This window comes from Acanthopagrus latus, chromosome 13 (assembly GCF_904848185.1).
Source record: "Acanthopagrus latus isolate v.2019 chromosome 13, fAcaLat1.1, whole genome shotgun sequence".
In the NCBI taxonomy this organism is placed as follows: domain Eukaryota; kingdom Metazoa; phylum Chordata; class Actinopteri; order Spariformes; family Sparidae; genus Acanthopagrus; species Acanthopagrus latus.
In genome coordinates, this window is record NC_051051.1 from 697129 (window position 1) to 711432 (window position 14304).

Genomic DNA, 14304 nt, shown 5'->3' on the forward strand with positions numbered 1-14304 from the left:
ACCTCTGTGCGCTCACCGCGGTCACCAGGAGAGGGAAGAGCCAGGCGCACAGACACCTCATCCGTCTTATTCTCAGCACTGCCATACTTCTGTTGGTGCTTCTTTCTTTTTTCCCCCTTTTCTTTTGAATGAAGACAGACGTGGTCCAACTTATTCTTGCCAGTGCAGTAATTCCAATGCCGGGCGCATGCGTACTCCCGACCACAACATGAAGAAGCAGCGCCGCCGCCGCTGATGGTAGTGGCAGATGTAGAAGGCTACCCAGGCAGCCACGGAGGAGATTTAAAGGAGAAACAAGTCTGCAAGTGACTCGGTGGTGTGGTGGGGTGGGGAGGGGGCTGGGGGGACACGGGGGTCTCCCTGAGTCTCTGTTGGCGGTGTGGCTGTTTTTACAGGCGGGTGGAAGTTGTCGGGTTTGAATCCGCGGATGGAGGGGCGAGGAGGGGACTGTGGGTGGGGTCGCCTCCTCTTCCGCCCATCAGCTGAGTCATCTGGCCTGTCCCTGAGCAAGGCACTTGACCCCTCTGCCTCCGAGCTCCCAGCTGAGGTCTGAGACCAGCTCCCGGTGTGAGTGCGTGAAGCAGAGCAGCGCTGCACAGAGGAGCGACCAGCAGCTGAAGCACCTGCCCCAACTTTTACTTCATGAAAGTGGAATGTCAGAGAGGAATTAGAGAAGTTATACATTTATTTTATTCATTGCAAAATGGTGATCAAATATTGATCAGTGACGTCAGTGGTGTGTGGGTGAGAAGTTGTCTCTGAGTTCTGGCGGGAGGCTGTCAGAACAGAACAGGGTCAGTGGAGACTGTCCGTGGTGCTGACATGAGTCCAGTCCAGTCACCCTGCCTGACTCGGACTCTGTCCATGGTGCTGAATGTGCTCACTGCCGCTTCCTCTCCTCAGCCCTGCACCAACAGTTGCTCACGCATCGATCTCCTATCGCACTCTGGGCCTCTGACGAACACGTATCAATAAGATGAATAAGGAACGAGGAGCCCTGGCTTCAGACTGAGGCGCGGTGCCAGTGCAGCGCCTCGGGGTCGGAAGCGGGACGCGCGGAGCGTAGCGGTATGAAGCCTCCTCTCAGCGCATCTCCCGCAGCCGTGGACGCGTGGCTCCACGCACTGGTGAGCAGGATGTGCGCCACCGCGTACACTCGGACACGAATCGTCAGGGATCCGGTGGGATCAGAGGCGGGTGGTGGGGCGGTGAGCCCCGAGTGAGTCCTGTGGCTCCACTGTGAGAGAGGAGGGGGCAGGAGTATAAAATGATGACTGCGTCCATGATGAATGTTATTATTCACTGGGAATCCATTTTATTATTATTACATTATTATTATCATTATTACAAACACATGACACAGCCTTCTGCCCCCTGCTCGACCTGCTGGGGGCGCTGTGAAGTGTGAATACTGTCAAAGCAAATTAAACACAGTTTGGATTGAATATTAATTATTTCTTTATTTCCAGCCTCATTGCACAGATTGATAACTTGTCTGCAGGGGGCTGATATCAAATTGTTGAGAGACAAACAGTTGAACTTACAGCTGCATGTGTGGCTTCTTTTAATTCGTTTAAAAACCATCATGGAAATGTATTTAAAATATATTTAGAGTGGCTCAAAATATGTCACATATGATTTGTGTAAACAAGGAAACACAAATCTGAGACAATGTGTGGTTTATTGATTCAACATTGATCAAAAATAAATTGAATGTGTGTAAATGCAACCGCCCATACATTTAGTCTCTGACTGTCTGTTAGTTTAGACATATTAATTAGTCTAACAGTGTTTAATTGATGCACCTCACTGATGGTTTTGCTCCAGTGCTTAAAGGATAAGTTCACCCAAACTGACAATCAAGCCATTATCTTATCATATCTGGGAAATTAGATGAAGTTGATTAATCCAAGTCTCCAGCAGCTGACATCCAAAATGGTTCAATAAGACACATTAACGCCCTCAACAGTCTGCAGATGGGCAGCGTGCTGAGTGCACTAGATAACGACTGCATTTATATTTTTGGGTGAACTTGTCCTTTACTGTCAGACCTGTCATTAAACTTAAAATGGCCCAACACATTTTCTCCTCGATGTTTAAAAACCTGTAGATGAGTTTTGTCCACGTGCTGCTGCTCCTCAGGTGACTGGAGATTAATTACCTTTGATTAGCATTTGTTCAATTTGTCTATCAGCTTGAGACACATTAACTTAACGACTGAACTCCTCCAGGTCTCATGACTCAGTTGTCTGTAGGGACATGAGAGCAGGCTGCTGGGAACCTGCACTCATGACATCTTGAACTTTATTTTTTTTTTAATGGGCCTGCAACCATGTTGTGTTTGAATTGTGTAATCAGCCACAGAAAGGCTTCAGTCAGAATGGGACCAAAGGTTTTGGTTGTTCGTTCTCTCACAGATTTCAGCGACTGTCACGACCGTCTCAGTACGAGTCTGGTTGCGTGGAGCATAAAGGACACGATCACCATCAATCAGGATTTACATATCATGACTTCTCCCAGCATGCATTTCATTTCACATTAATATCCATCAGAGGGCAAAACAGATGGTGGAACTGTACAGCATCTCACCAACCGCAATAGAATATGTATAAAAACAGCACTGAGTTGTATTGTAACCCTTCAATGTCAGTGGGCGGGTGCTCACATCCCTTTGAAACTGGCACTGAGGCAAGCAAACAAATATTTTGACCTGCTCTGCTGTTCTTAATGCCTGATTTACTGAATTGTTTAGCGTTCCCAAAGGGGTTCCAGCTCCTCTCTCTTCTGTCTCTGTGTCTTTCTGCATCTTTGCACTCAGAGGAAGATAATGACTGCTTTCTGAGCCCCTCAGTGAAACAAAAAAAAGGCACTGTGCCTTTCTGCCAGTGCAATATTCAGGTTGTCCTGTGCTGATGAATAAAAAAGGATGTCCCCGATGTCTGAAAAAAGCATTCATGTTGTTTCATGTCAGTAAACAGGGGCTTGTTTGCTGGCGTCTTTGCAAGATGATGGAAAATGTGCATGTGTAGGGAAGAGGCTTGTGATTTCTCTCTCGCTCTGTTTGTGTGAGAGAGAGAGACAGGACTGTGAGTACACAGATATCAGATCTCAGTCCATCCTCTGCTGTGACACCCACTTTTAGTTTTGCAATAAACAACCAACATGATGAAAAAACCCAAATGTTGGCACATAATCTCACACATGGAGGGTTTCACTGGGCTTCTAACTCTTTGACAAAAGCTTCACTTCTTCACAAATACAAACAAATACACACATGCATCATCCCAGTTTTGCCTTTGGTGGACGTGTCAGTCCTGACAGGTGAGTGAAGCATTAACATAAACAGAATCATGATCATTAATATAACGAGTTGTTCAGGTGAACAATGAACCAGCTGCAAACCACTGATGGTTCATAATCACTGATTTCTGATCACTAGTGAAACATCACACTGAGTGAACAAGTGGAACATCAAACTGCACAGTTACCAAGTAGATAATGATGCTGATTGATTCCTGACTTGCTCCTCAGTAACGTCTCACATTTTGTGTTTCAGATTTTAACGTGTTATTAAAGTCACAGTTTTGGGGCTTTTTGAGACTTTGTGTGCAGGTTTGAATTCATCTTCTACCAAAAGACACCAGCTTCATTAGAAGCACAGGTTCATATTCATTACGATGTGGAGCTTATCCGTGTTAAGCGGTGTGCCTATAATTCTATCTCAGCCCACCACATGTCTCATTAATGAATGTTCCTCAATTAAATCTTGTTAAAGCCATTGTAAAACCCCCGCCAAATATTGGCAAACTAATAAAGCCTGTGTGATCAGCTTTTATTTATTTACACATTTCAGACATGTCCAGAGGGAAGGTGGTGAGGGAAGCGGGTGGATGACTATGCAGTGCTTAATAAACCTCTACAGCTTGTGGTCTTACTGTGGAGTTTGCACCTGGTCTGTGCTCAGCAGGTAACTCCTCCCGTGGACCGACTGTCTGATATCCATCCAGCTCCACAGAGATGCAGCGGCAGCATGCCAATGCACACGGCCAAAATACAGCGGCATCGTCTCTCCCACTTACTGTCATCAATATGTCTTTGAAATTTCCATCATCGCTGTGGAGATTTGATGAATATAAACAAATGGTGGTTTTGTATTTATGTCCTGTGTTCCTGTATTTATGTGTATGTATAAATACTTTGATTAAGCAGAACTCATAAACGTCCAGTTAAGCCTGGATGTCACATCAGAAATGACCAAACAACACGATGTCTGACAGTTAACATATATAACATTTATAGTATAATCAAACACAATTTGTCAGCCAGAGATGAAATTGCACTCTGCCCCTGTCTGTAATTAAAACACCTCTCTGTAGTTCTCTTTTACGTGTAGTGCAATTACAGCATTGACATTGCTGATTAGAGCTCCTCAGCTCAGTAGGAGAGCTCTATCAGAGGCTTCTGGTAGGCACCTTTGAATGATTGCCTTCTAATTATTGAGAAGGTGAGTATTTAGGTCAACGACACACAAAAAAAGAATCTAGAAACCAAAAAACTGACAACCAGCAAAGTGTTGTGTAATTATAGTTAATAATTATCCCGTACAAGTGGGATATGACTGACTTTATGCATCCATTTACTTTTTACTCAAAGGATTGTTTTATAGGCGGGAAATACACCAAACCACACACTCAGTCATGTGGAGGACAGATTCAGATGTTTGTCTCAGTAACAGCTGCAAAACAGTAACAGGTGAAAGTCATGCTTTACAAATGTCACGTAACTAAACCAAGCATGTATCACCAGCAGAATGTTCTTACTGCAACGCATTAAAAGTAAGAGTACCTAATATGCAGAGTGGCATCTGTCAGTATTAAAATATTACATCTGACATTACCGGATCACTGAAGCATTACCAAGTGGCTGCTCCAAGTTATGTCTGCTTGTCTCAACTGTTAATAGCAAAGATGTCAGTAAAAGTCTGATCTGCCAACAAACTACTGACAAATAAATGTTGAAGCTTACAAAGTTAAAGCTGAAGTAAAGTTACAGGCTGTTTTTTGGACAACAGTTGAATACAAGTTGGTTTTATTTTCATGGCTCCAGTAATCCGAAAAGTTCTCATGTTGATGATAACACAGTACTCACTAAAGTCAGAGCTGCGATCTCAGAATGTGGTGACATAGCTAACAATGGGCTTAAGAGAGAGTTTGTAAACAGATGACAGCTAAGCCAGATTATCTAAAGCACTTTATTTAGAATAAGACAAAATTGAAGCTCCTAATAATCCCTCAGTGAGTGTGTGCAACTACAGCGAGCTCAGAAGTCAGTCTGTAAACTGTAGTGACTGTTGTGTTGTCATTTCACCGCACAAAAGTACAAAGTTACAAAGCAGCTACACGGAGGAAACACAGGGTTACTACACTGAGTACTGCAAAGAGGCGAGGAGATTCAGACAATTAAAATAACTACTACCCTAACCCTCACCTGAAATTATGTTCATATATTTGTCACCATAACTCACAGATCCATAGTCCACCATGCTAACCACAGTGGTCACACTCCATCCATCACTGTTCACCTCTACTGGAAGCAAACAAGCTCATCAGGATGGCCTGACAATGCTCCTGGATGTGTCCTGGACTGCAGGGTTTCCATGAAAGCCCTGGCACCACCAGAGGGATGCTGTCAGCCAGGATCTCCACCTGTCCCTGGCAAAATGTCACTGCAGTGGTTTCGACCCCTGAAGTGTAGATAAGCAGGACAAACGAAGTCCATCAGCCAACCTTTGCGCCTCATTACCCTCCCTCTACCAGAGGAGTGGCAACCTGCTACCTCATCAAGGTCGCAGTGTCCTTCACTGAATAACCACCACCAAAACAGCACGCAGTTTGCCAATTCCTTGCCTACACACACACACACACACACACACACACACACACACCCTTTTCATCTCACCCTCAGTCTTCCACTATGTCCCTGACAGACGTTGGTCATCAGTGCCAGAGCGGCTGACAGGAGTCCAGGCCGAGTGTCAGCTTTAGCCACAGTTGGATCCGGTGGAAAGATGGAGGGAGTGATGGAAGACGATAGGAGGATTACTCGAGGGCTTCTGCCAAAAGCCACTCTTTTGGTTTCTTGGCATCAGAAGTGATGATTTAGACGGTGACACAGGATGATAACACAGCCGTCGGCCTCTTGTGTCAACATTTCACCATGCCACCTGCAGATTACAAAGATCAAGAGCTCGTGGAACAGAGCGAGGCGAGGTGGGGGGGGGGGGGGGGGGGGGGGGGTGAGGGGGGCGAGGCGAGGGGGGCGAGGCGAGGCGAGGGGGGCGAGGCAAGGCGAGGTGAGGGGGGCGAGGCAAGGCGAGGGGGGCGAGGCAAGGCGAGGGGGGCGAGGGGGGTTGAGGTGAGGGGGGGGGAGGGGAGGGGGGTGAGGCGAGGCGAGGGGGGCGAGGGGGGCGAGGGTAGGGGATGCGAGGGGAGGCAAGGGGGGCGAGTTGAGGCGAGGGGGGCAAGGGGAGGGGAGGGGGGGTGAGGCCTACACTTTATGCTATTCAGAATCTCACCTTAGTATCAACAAGGGATTCAGTGATATAAATAAGGACATTCTGTCCCTGATAATCTTTTTCACTTTCATCAAGTAGACTGATTTTGATTTTATGGTATAAACAGATTTTAATGACATTTTCTATCACTCAGAGTCATAGGCGTAGATTTCAGGGGGGAGATCCCCTCAGTATTTAGAATAAGTGCATTTTCTTGTATTTGTTTGCAGGATCATTTCTGTGTATCTGAGTTACGTGTGTCATTTTGGCTGCAGATTTATTCACAGCCGATAGCCGATACATTACTCTGCACTACCTGCAAGATATCGAGTGTGTCTGTATTTCTGTTCAGGTTTGTTTCTGAACTGTTAGCTCTCATTACAGTAGCATACATTTAAATGGATTTCGACACCTTTGCGACTCGTTGCTGCAGACAGGTTGAGAAGCGAGAGAGAATGCAGGTCATGTACAGTTGTCATGAGAGAGGATATTAGATCTAGAGAACTAAACCATTTTTTTTTTCCACCAGGCTGTAATCATTTCTGTAGTTCAGTATGTTAACATGGGTTCTTACGGGGATTCAATCAGCCTCAAGTGGCCACTCAAGGAGCTGCAGTTTTGGGTACTGGTGAGTTGGATTGGTTTTATTTTGGTAAGTAATGTTAAGATTATGTTGCCTGCTTAGAATTAAAACTTGCTAACTAGCGGAAGAAAAGCCAATTTAGCATTAGCTACACAGCAGCTGTAGAAAAAAAACAGTGCAAAAAGCAGCAGCATGTAATTTTTTGACAGTGTGAAAAATTTGGATTTGAATTTCAATAACTGGAATTTATATGAAGCCCATAAATACATATGACGGTGTTAAAGAATGGATGGTGGGAGTTGATCTACAGGAGAGGAAATGGAAACTGAAAAATTGAAGGCTCTATATATATTCTTTGAAAGGCTCATTGCATTATATCCCATCACAGATTTATGACTTATATGCAGAAAAGCACAAATTGGTGCATAAACCCATCGCACAACACGTCCTGGCGGTACAATTCTCTTGCCCTCTGTCTCACGTGTCGCCTTCCCAATGTCGGCACAAAACCTCCATCTCTGCTCAAAGTTAACCAATCACTGCATTAATTCAGCTGAATAAACTTCAACCTTGAGAGACAACCAACTGTTCTGACCCGGTCAAGCTTAATCGGATCAGCTCGGTTTGAAGGCAGCTCTGTGGAGTTGGCAAAGTACCACCTCTGCATGTTCGCTGACTTTAACTTGGCATTGATACTTTTTCCATAACTCCAAGTGGTAACCATGGAGACAGAGTACTAACTCTTTATTCTCACATCTGCTGCGGGAGGAATATCATATGCATGCTTTCTGTACGTGAGCCCAAATTTAGCATCAGCTACATGATCATCATGAAACAAGCACTGCGAGAAGAGGAATATTTAACCGAAGCGCTTCGTGTGTCCGACTGTGTTCTGCTGCTCTCGTTAGCTTTGAGGTTGAGTTTCTGGCTTCACAGTCTGGATGTGTTAGTGAAGCGGTCACTGTCACCAGTCCAGGGGGGCTCTGAGTCGCAAGTGTCAATTAATCTAATGAGGAATAAAAATTCAGAGCATAGCATATGAACAATTCGATGGACGAAATTGGTGTCAGTGTAGCAATGATGGTTTCATTTCATTTCATTTAGGCACTCGATAATGAATTTCTTTATTTTGACACCAGACTCAAGTGTTTTATTTCTGAGTCACAGTATTTTTCAGGGCATGTTTTGCAAACTACAACAGAAATAAAGAGTGTCAATATGTTTTTCACCCCCAAGTAAAATATAGAGGGTTATAAATAAAAATGTGTTTCTAAAATGATACATTCATACACACATTTCATGATACACACTAATGCTTTCACAGCAAATATTAATGTTTGGAGCTCATGTCATACATGTGTCACCATGACACGTCTGATGTATCTATCTGATATGAAGTTTTAAATACTGAAGAACTTCGTAATGTCTCAGTTTTATGCTGCTTGAGTTTTCCTGCCTTGTTTCTCTGGAGCTTTTTGTCTGTTCACAGGTCAGCCGAGGCAAAAAAAGTTTCTTATATATATATATATATATATATATATATATATATGTTGTTGCTGTGTGTGTGTGTGTGTTGTTGCAAATTTGGTGTCTGAAAATGTGCCCCAAGTGTTGTGTTGACATGTCTGTGTCAAGATCAATTATTATAAGCACAACACTCACATTTCAATAACAATAGAACCTCGGGCCAATGAAGTGTATTGGATTGAGTTTCTGTGTTTCTCGACTGCCTTTACTTCCTTTCTCGGCACCGCGGGCTGTTGGCAGCTGTCCAGCACAGTTCATTGTGAAGCTTTTGGCTGCAGCCGGGCAAAAGGTCAACGGAGGCAGCGAGGACAACTGTTTTCTCAAAATCAACATTTATTTTATCTTACTATGATATGGCTTGGTCTCCATGGAAACTGCAGTGGAAATTTTCTTTCCCCGATGTTGAATCCAGTGGAGGTGGTGCAGCACGTCACGTCTGAGGAGTGGGGAGATTTTGAAGAACTACTGTCTGTGTGCGCTCTTGAGGATGTGTGGCTGTGGGGGTTGAGAGAGAAGCTGCATCCAGTCCAAAACTTCTGCAGATACTCTGTATAATGTTGCTTTTAGGGAATGAGGTCACGGACACAGAGCCACTTTCAATACATACATGTTCACAATGCACAGTTCATAACCTATATATTTAAGTTGCGTAAGTATTTATCTATTTGTTGTCATCACTCTAGACCATCTGTCACTAGCTAAGCACCAGTAACATCCTAATAGCACATCTCAACCCGAAAACTTTTGGCCCACTGAACATTGATTGAGTCTAAACTCATACGTTGGCCTTCAGTTCATTCTGACTTAACCCTCATTCTACACTTGACCTCATTCAAATCACTTTCAGATGCGATGACCAGAAATGTCTCACCTTTCCATTCCTGTGAACGCATTTAATTCTTAATAGTCTAGAAATACACTCTCTCTCTCTCTCTCTCACACACACACACACACAAACACACACACACACACACACACACACACAAACACACACACATTCCACCACACATGCTGAGTTTCTCCTACTGTAAGTGGTTACCATAGATACCACATGGTGAGGCTCATGAAGTACAGTGGGTCCATCTCACGTGGGAGACATCATGTATTTATAGCAGCACTGTGGTGTGGCCAGAAACCAGTTTAGACAATACTCTTTTTTGGGTAATAACAAGCAGTGAAGCGCTGTATTGTGTGAGAGGCCCGAGTGAGCATACGGTGTACTAGAACGTTATCAGTGACTTTGAATTGTCGTTGCGTACAGTACTTCAGTGTGATAAAAATAAGTTGGATGTTGGAGCTGTCCGTGGCGCTGAGCATAAGATGTACTGGAAGGTATCAGAATAGTCAGATCTGGAACAAGCAAGGTCTTTCGTCTGTTCCTCTTCTGCTGTTGTCATCTGTTTCTGCAGCTTGTTTTTTCTCCTCCTCACAGCACGCTTTTGTGTATGTCAGTGTCAGTCTGTTTCTCCACAGAAAACAAAAGAAATGAATAACTATCACTGAGCAAACGGCTTAGCAACAAAAAGCCCCGCCATCTGAGCGCTCCTCTTCCTTCAAAAGGTCGGCGAGTTTTTCGGAAAGTTTCTGGCAGTAATCTGCTCGCTCGGCACCCGGCCGCATGTTCTATGGGAATCAAATCCAGAGTCCATATCATGACATGTTTAATTAAATCCTATTTTGTTGAATAATGAACTAATTAACAAACTCCTTCTTCATCAAAACACGTTGGATTTTGAAGTGTGTCCCCTTATCTTCCCAACGCAATTGTACTTCCTAAATTGACATAATTGAATTGCTACCCACCCGGCGTATGAGGTGTATTGTTCTCACTGAATGAGGCAAACCTAATTGCAATCCATCATAATCACTGTGCCTTTTTCATCTCAATTCAGACCTTAAGTCTGAGTGGTTCAGTGATTATATTTTGTGGAAATATTGTCTGTTAGATATAATGGCCTCCCATTATTCAGCATTGTTCACTTGACATGGGCTTTGAAAAACTAATGACCAATCACAGGGAAGGTATGAACGGGGCCAGATGGAATAGACAATAAGGTGTCTGAAAATGTTAATTATGGCAGGTTAATCAATACGACTGTTAAAGCTACTGACTCTCAGGAGGTGGGGAGGATATATGTTACACAGCTCCTGTTTTCCAACCATCTGTTCTCTGTTCTCTGCTGCTCTTATTGTGGATGTTTGGCTGAGCGACTGATGGAACACACTTAACGACTTGGTATCCAGGAACCACTCAGGGAGACAGGCATTACATTTTGATCACTGCCTATAAATCAGTCAGTGAGACAGTCAGTCAGGAGATGCATCGCTTCACTCAGCGCACCATTTTATCAATTTAGCCAGCCAGTCAGACAATTAACCAGCCAGCAAGCCTTGATATGTTGGAAACTGATCTCTAATATGTAAGAATGTGAGTGCATGTATAGAATCCTGATATAGGCGGCATCATCTCTAATCTGAGCAACACTGCAGGCTGCAGACTCCTCAGAGTATGAACTGTGTCGTACTGTGCTAATCTTTTGAGAATACTAAAAATAAGACGATGGGGAAATCATTAATCATCAATCAATAAATGGTAGTTTATAGTTAATTAAACTGTATTTGAGAGTAATTTTACTGATTAAAATAATTAAATATTATTAGTAAGCAGCTGTTTATTAACAAATGTTTTTTGAAAAAAATATGAAGCACTCCTGTGCTTACATCAAAAGCACAGGGGTTTGACTGAGACAGGAGGCTAGCTGGTTAGCATGCTAACTTCAGTAGATATCTTTGCAAGACAGTATAAAGACATCATTATGTCAAAACTGCCATGTATTAACATTCTGTCGAAATATATAAATATATACTTTTTTTTCAAATATAATTCTTACATATTGCCTCTTGAATGATAAATGCAAATGTATTGTGGCTGAATATTACAAAGTGTTATCGGCATACCTAAAAAGCAGGGATTAATAATGACTGTGCAGCTTAAAGCTATAGAGGTGGATTAAACAGTAATGGCTCTCGTCCATGCCATGTGAGCATGTATGTGTGTGTGTGTGTGTGTGTGTGTGTGTGCAGATATACAGTGTAATGATAGAAGCTGCTGCATGTAGCACGCTAAGCGCATTCGCACCAATTAAGAATAAGTTGTCCCCCGCTCATCCACAACCTCATCTAGTGGCAGCAAAGTGAATGAGGTCAGGATGATTTCATGGTCAGCGTGCTGTGGTTGGTCAGATTGACGTCACGGTTGATAAGATCAAGTTGATCACAGTATTAGGGTCACGTTAGTTTGTCTCTCAGCGAGCCGACTGAGTGACTGAAACAGCAACTTCCTATATTTTACTTAGGATTCCTTCTCAGGGGCCACGAACTGCTGCTACTAGACGGTACATGTGACTGTACCACTTCTTCTGTGACTCCCGTGCTTCTGCTGTTCCTTCTGCTCTTCCATTGTGTTTCTTATACATAAATTAATGTTACACATCTACTCCTACTACTGCTACTACTGCTTTGTCTTCTGTTGCTGCAGCTCTTGGATGGTGGGTTGTAGCGCAAAGATGTCTGGTCTGATCCCAAGAACATCCACCAAGGTTACAAACTGCTGCAAAAATACAGGAAATATTGTGCAGTGATGAACCATTCTTTGTTAAAAAACAGTATAATATGTAAATGTTGATGTATTTCAGGAAGATTAGCCACTTAAACAATTTGTAGATCATTAGCTTCCAGTAGTGTTACACTGTGATGACCACAATATACACATCTTATATTTTTTACAGTAATAAACTGTTTCTGGAGACGACAGTAAGGAGCCTAAAATAACAGTTTGACACTGGCAACTGTAGCTGACAGTCGTTTACTGTGATTTCCCTGAACAAGACACAACGCCATCCAACTTCTCTCCTTAGTGCTGCACCACCATAGATTTGTGCAATTACATATTCCAACTCCATTATGTAAACTTGAAACCCTCCTAAACTTTAACTGTGACAGAGAATCAGACAGTGGCCACCAGAGAGGATCTTCTCATTCACCAGACACGTTACAGTAAAGTCTAATCTTCTTGTAAAGATTGAACTCTGAGTGCACTGGATCCCAAAAAGCGATCCATTGTTGTTTGCATCTGATCTAAAATCATATTTTCCAGATCATTATATAACTTGAGTTTTTTGAGCACAGAGACCAGAGTTGAAGGATTATGTTGCGTAATCAGTCTCCACATTTTAATGCTGTCAGAAGAATATCCTATATTTCTTTTTCCCTCCCCAGCGTGAATTATTGAAAACATAACTATGATACCACTTATAATGAAAAAGTAATGCGGTGCTGAAATAACATATCGCAGCTCCATGATCAATGGAGACATACTGTAGAGACGACTGGAGCGGAAGTTGGAGAAGGAAAACACTGGATCTTTGATTTCTCTCCTCCCTCACAGAACGGAGGTGTTATTTTTAGTTTAAAGGTCACATCGGGTGATGGTGAGTTCTGTTCCGTGTGCAGGTTATAATAAGCTTTTAAAATCACAAATGGCGGTGCAGTCAAAAGATCCCTCCCACACTCTGTTTGCTTTGGTGAAAAAATGATGCAATTTCTTGATTTGTGTTTTTCACAACAGAAAAAAAAACAAAACTATCGTCAGCCGTAGAGGAACGGCCGGGTCTGACTTTGTGGTATCCCCTTCTTCTTCTTCTTCTTCTTCTTCTTCTTCTTCTTCTTCTTCTTCTTCTTCTTCTTCTTCTTCTTGCTCTTCTTTGTCTTCTTCCTGCTCCTCTGCTTGCTCTATGGCTGTTGTGAGTTTGAAGTTGCACTAAATGTATCTTCCACCTACTCCACTCAACCACCCAACCACCACCATGTGAATCACAGTTCATCATGGTGTTTCTCTAGTAACAATTTTTATGTTTGCTTGACCAAAAAAATCTCTCTCTCTCTCTCACACACACGCACACACACACACACACACACACACACACACACACACACACACACACACACACACACACACACACACACACACACACACACACACACACAGGTAACAGAGGCTGTTATAATTATAACATTAAACTGCCTTTAAAAACGTCCCTGTCCACTGATATCACAGTGCTGTGTGTGTGCAGGCTCTCTCCCTCCCCTCGGTCTGTTTCCATCCCTCTCCATCGCTCTCTCCTCTCAGCAGCTTCATCAAACAGCTTCACTAAGCGTCATTTTTATTCCCACCAAACTGAAACACTCTCCAAACACCCGAGTCGCACTTGAGACCGGTGCATTTCTTGCTTAAAGAGAAATAAAATAAAATGCCTCGTTCGATTAATGTTAATGCCCCCCTCGTCCCTCCTCTTCACTCTCTTAAAAACTCTTCAGGTTTTTCCAACTGAGCGATTCAGGCTGAGGCGGGCGCAACCGCACTAGAGGGGGAAGTCAAGTCGTGCTGGACTGGCGCGATATCCTCGCACGGTTCACAACTAAAAGAAGACCTGACCCAGCGCTTAATCATGCCTCATCATGATGGAATATGCTGATTTTAAAAGTTGACCAGGGATTTCTAGTTGTGGGGTGTTTGCGAGGCATGGCTTTCCTTCTGACTTGCTTATTCCTGTCTTGGTGAGTATGGCAACTCTTTTCTCTG

General features: G+C 43.4%; 2 protein-coding genes across 2 annotated transcripts in view; one reads left to right on the forward strand and one right to left on the reverse strand.

Moving 5' to 3' along the window:
* LOC119031956 (gamma-aminobutyric acid receptor subunit beta-2) overlaps positions 1 to 1604 on the reverse strand; it is a 62369-nt gene extending 60765 nt beyond the window's left edge. The window contains exon 1 of the mRNA XM_037120805.1: positions 3 to 1604. Within this exon, the coding sequence (XP_036976700.1) occupies positions 3 to 85 (83 nt within the window). The 5' untranslated portion in view covers positions 86 to 1604. The remainder of the gene's footprint in view (positions 1 to 2) is intronic.
* A 12280-nt stretch (positions 1605 to 13884) lies between these two features.
* Positions 13885 to 14304, forward strand: part of gabra6b (gamma-aminobutyric acid type A receptor subunit alpha6b) — a 29088-nt gene continuing 28668 nt past the window's right edge. The window contains exon 1 of the mRNA XM_037120570.1: positions 13885 to 14279. Within this exon, the coding sequence (XP_036976465.1) occupies positions 14191 to 14279 (89 nt within the window). The 5' untranslated portion in view covers positions 13885 to 14190. The remainder of the gene's footprint in view (positions 14280 to 14304) is intronic.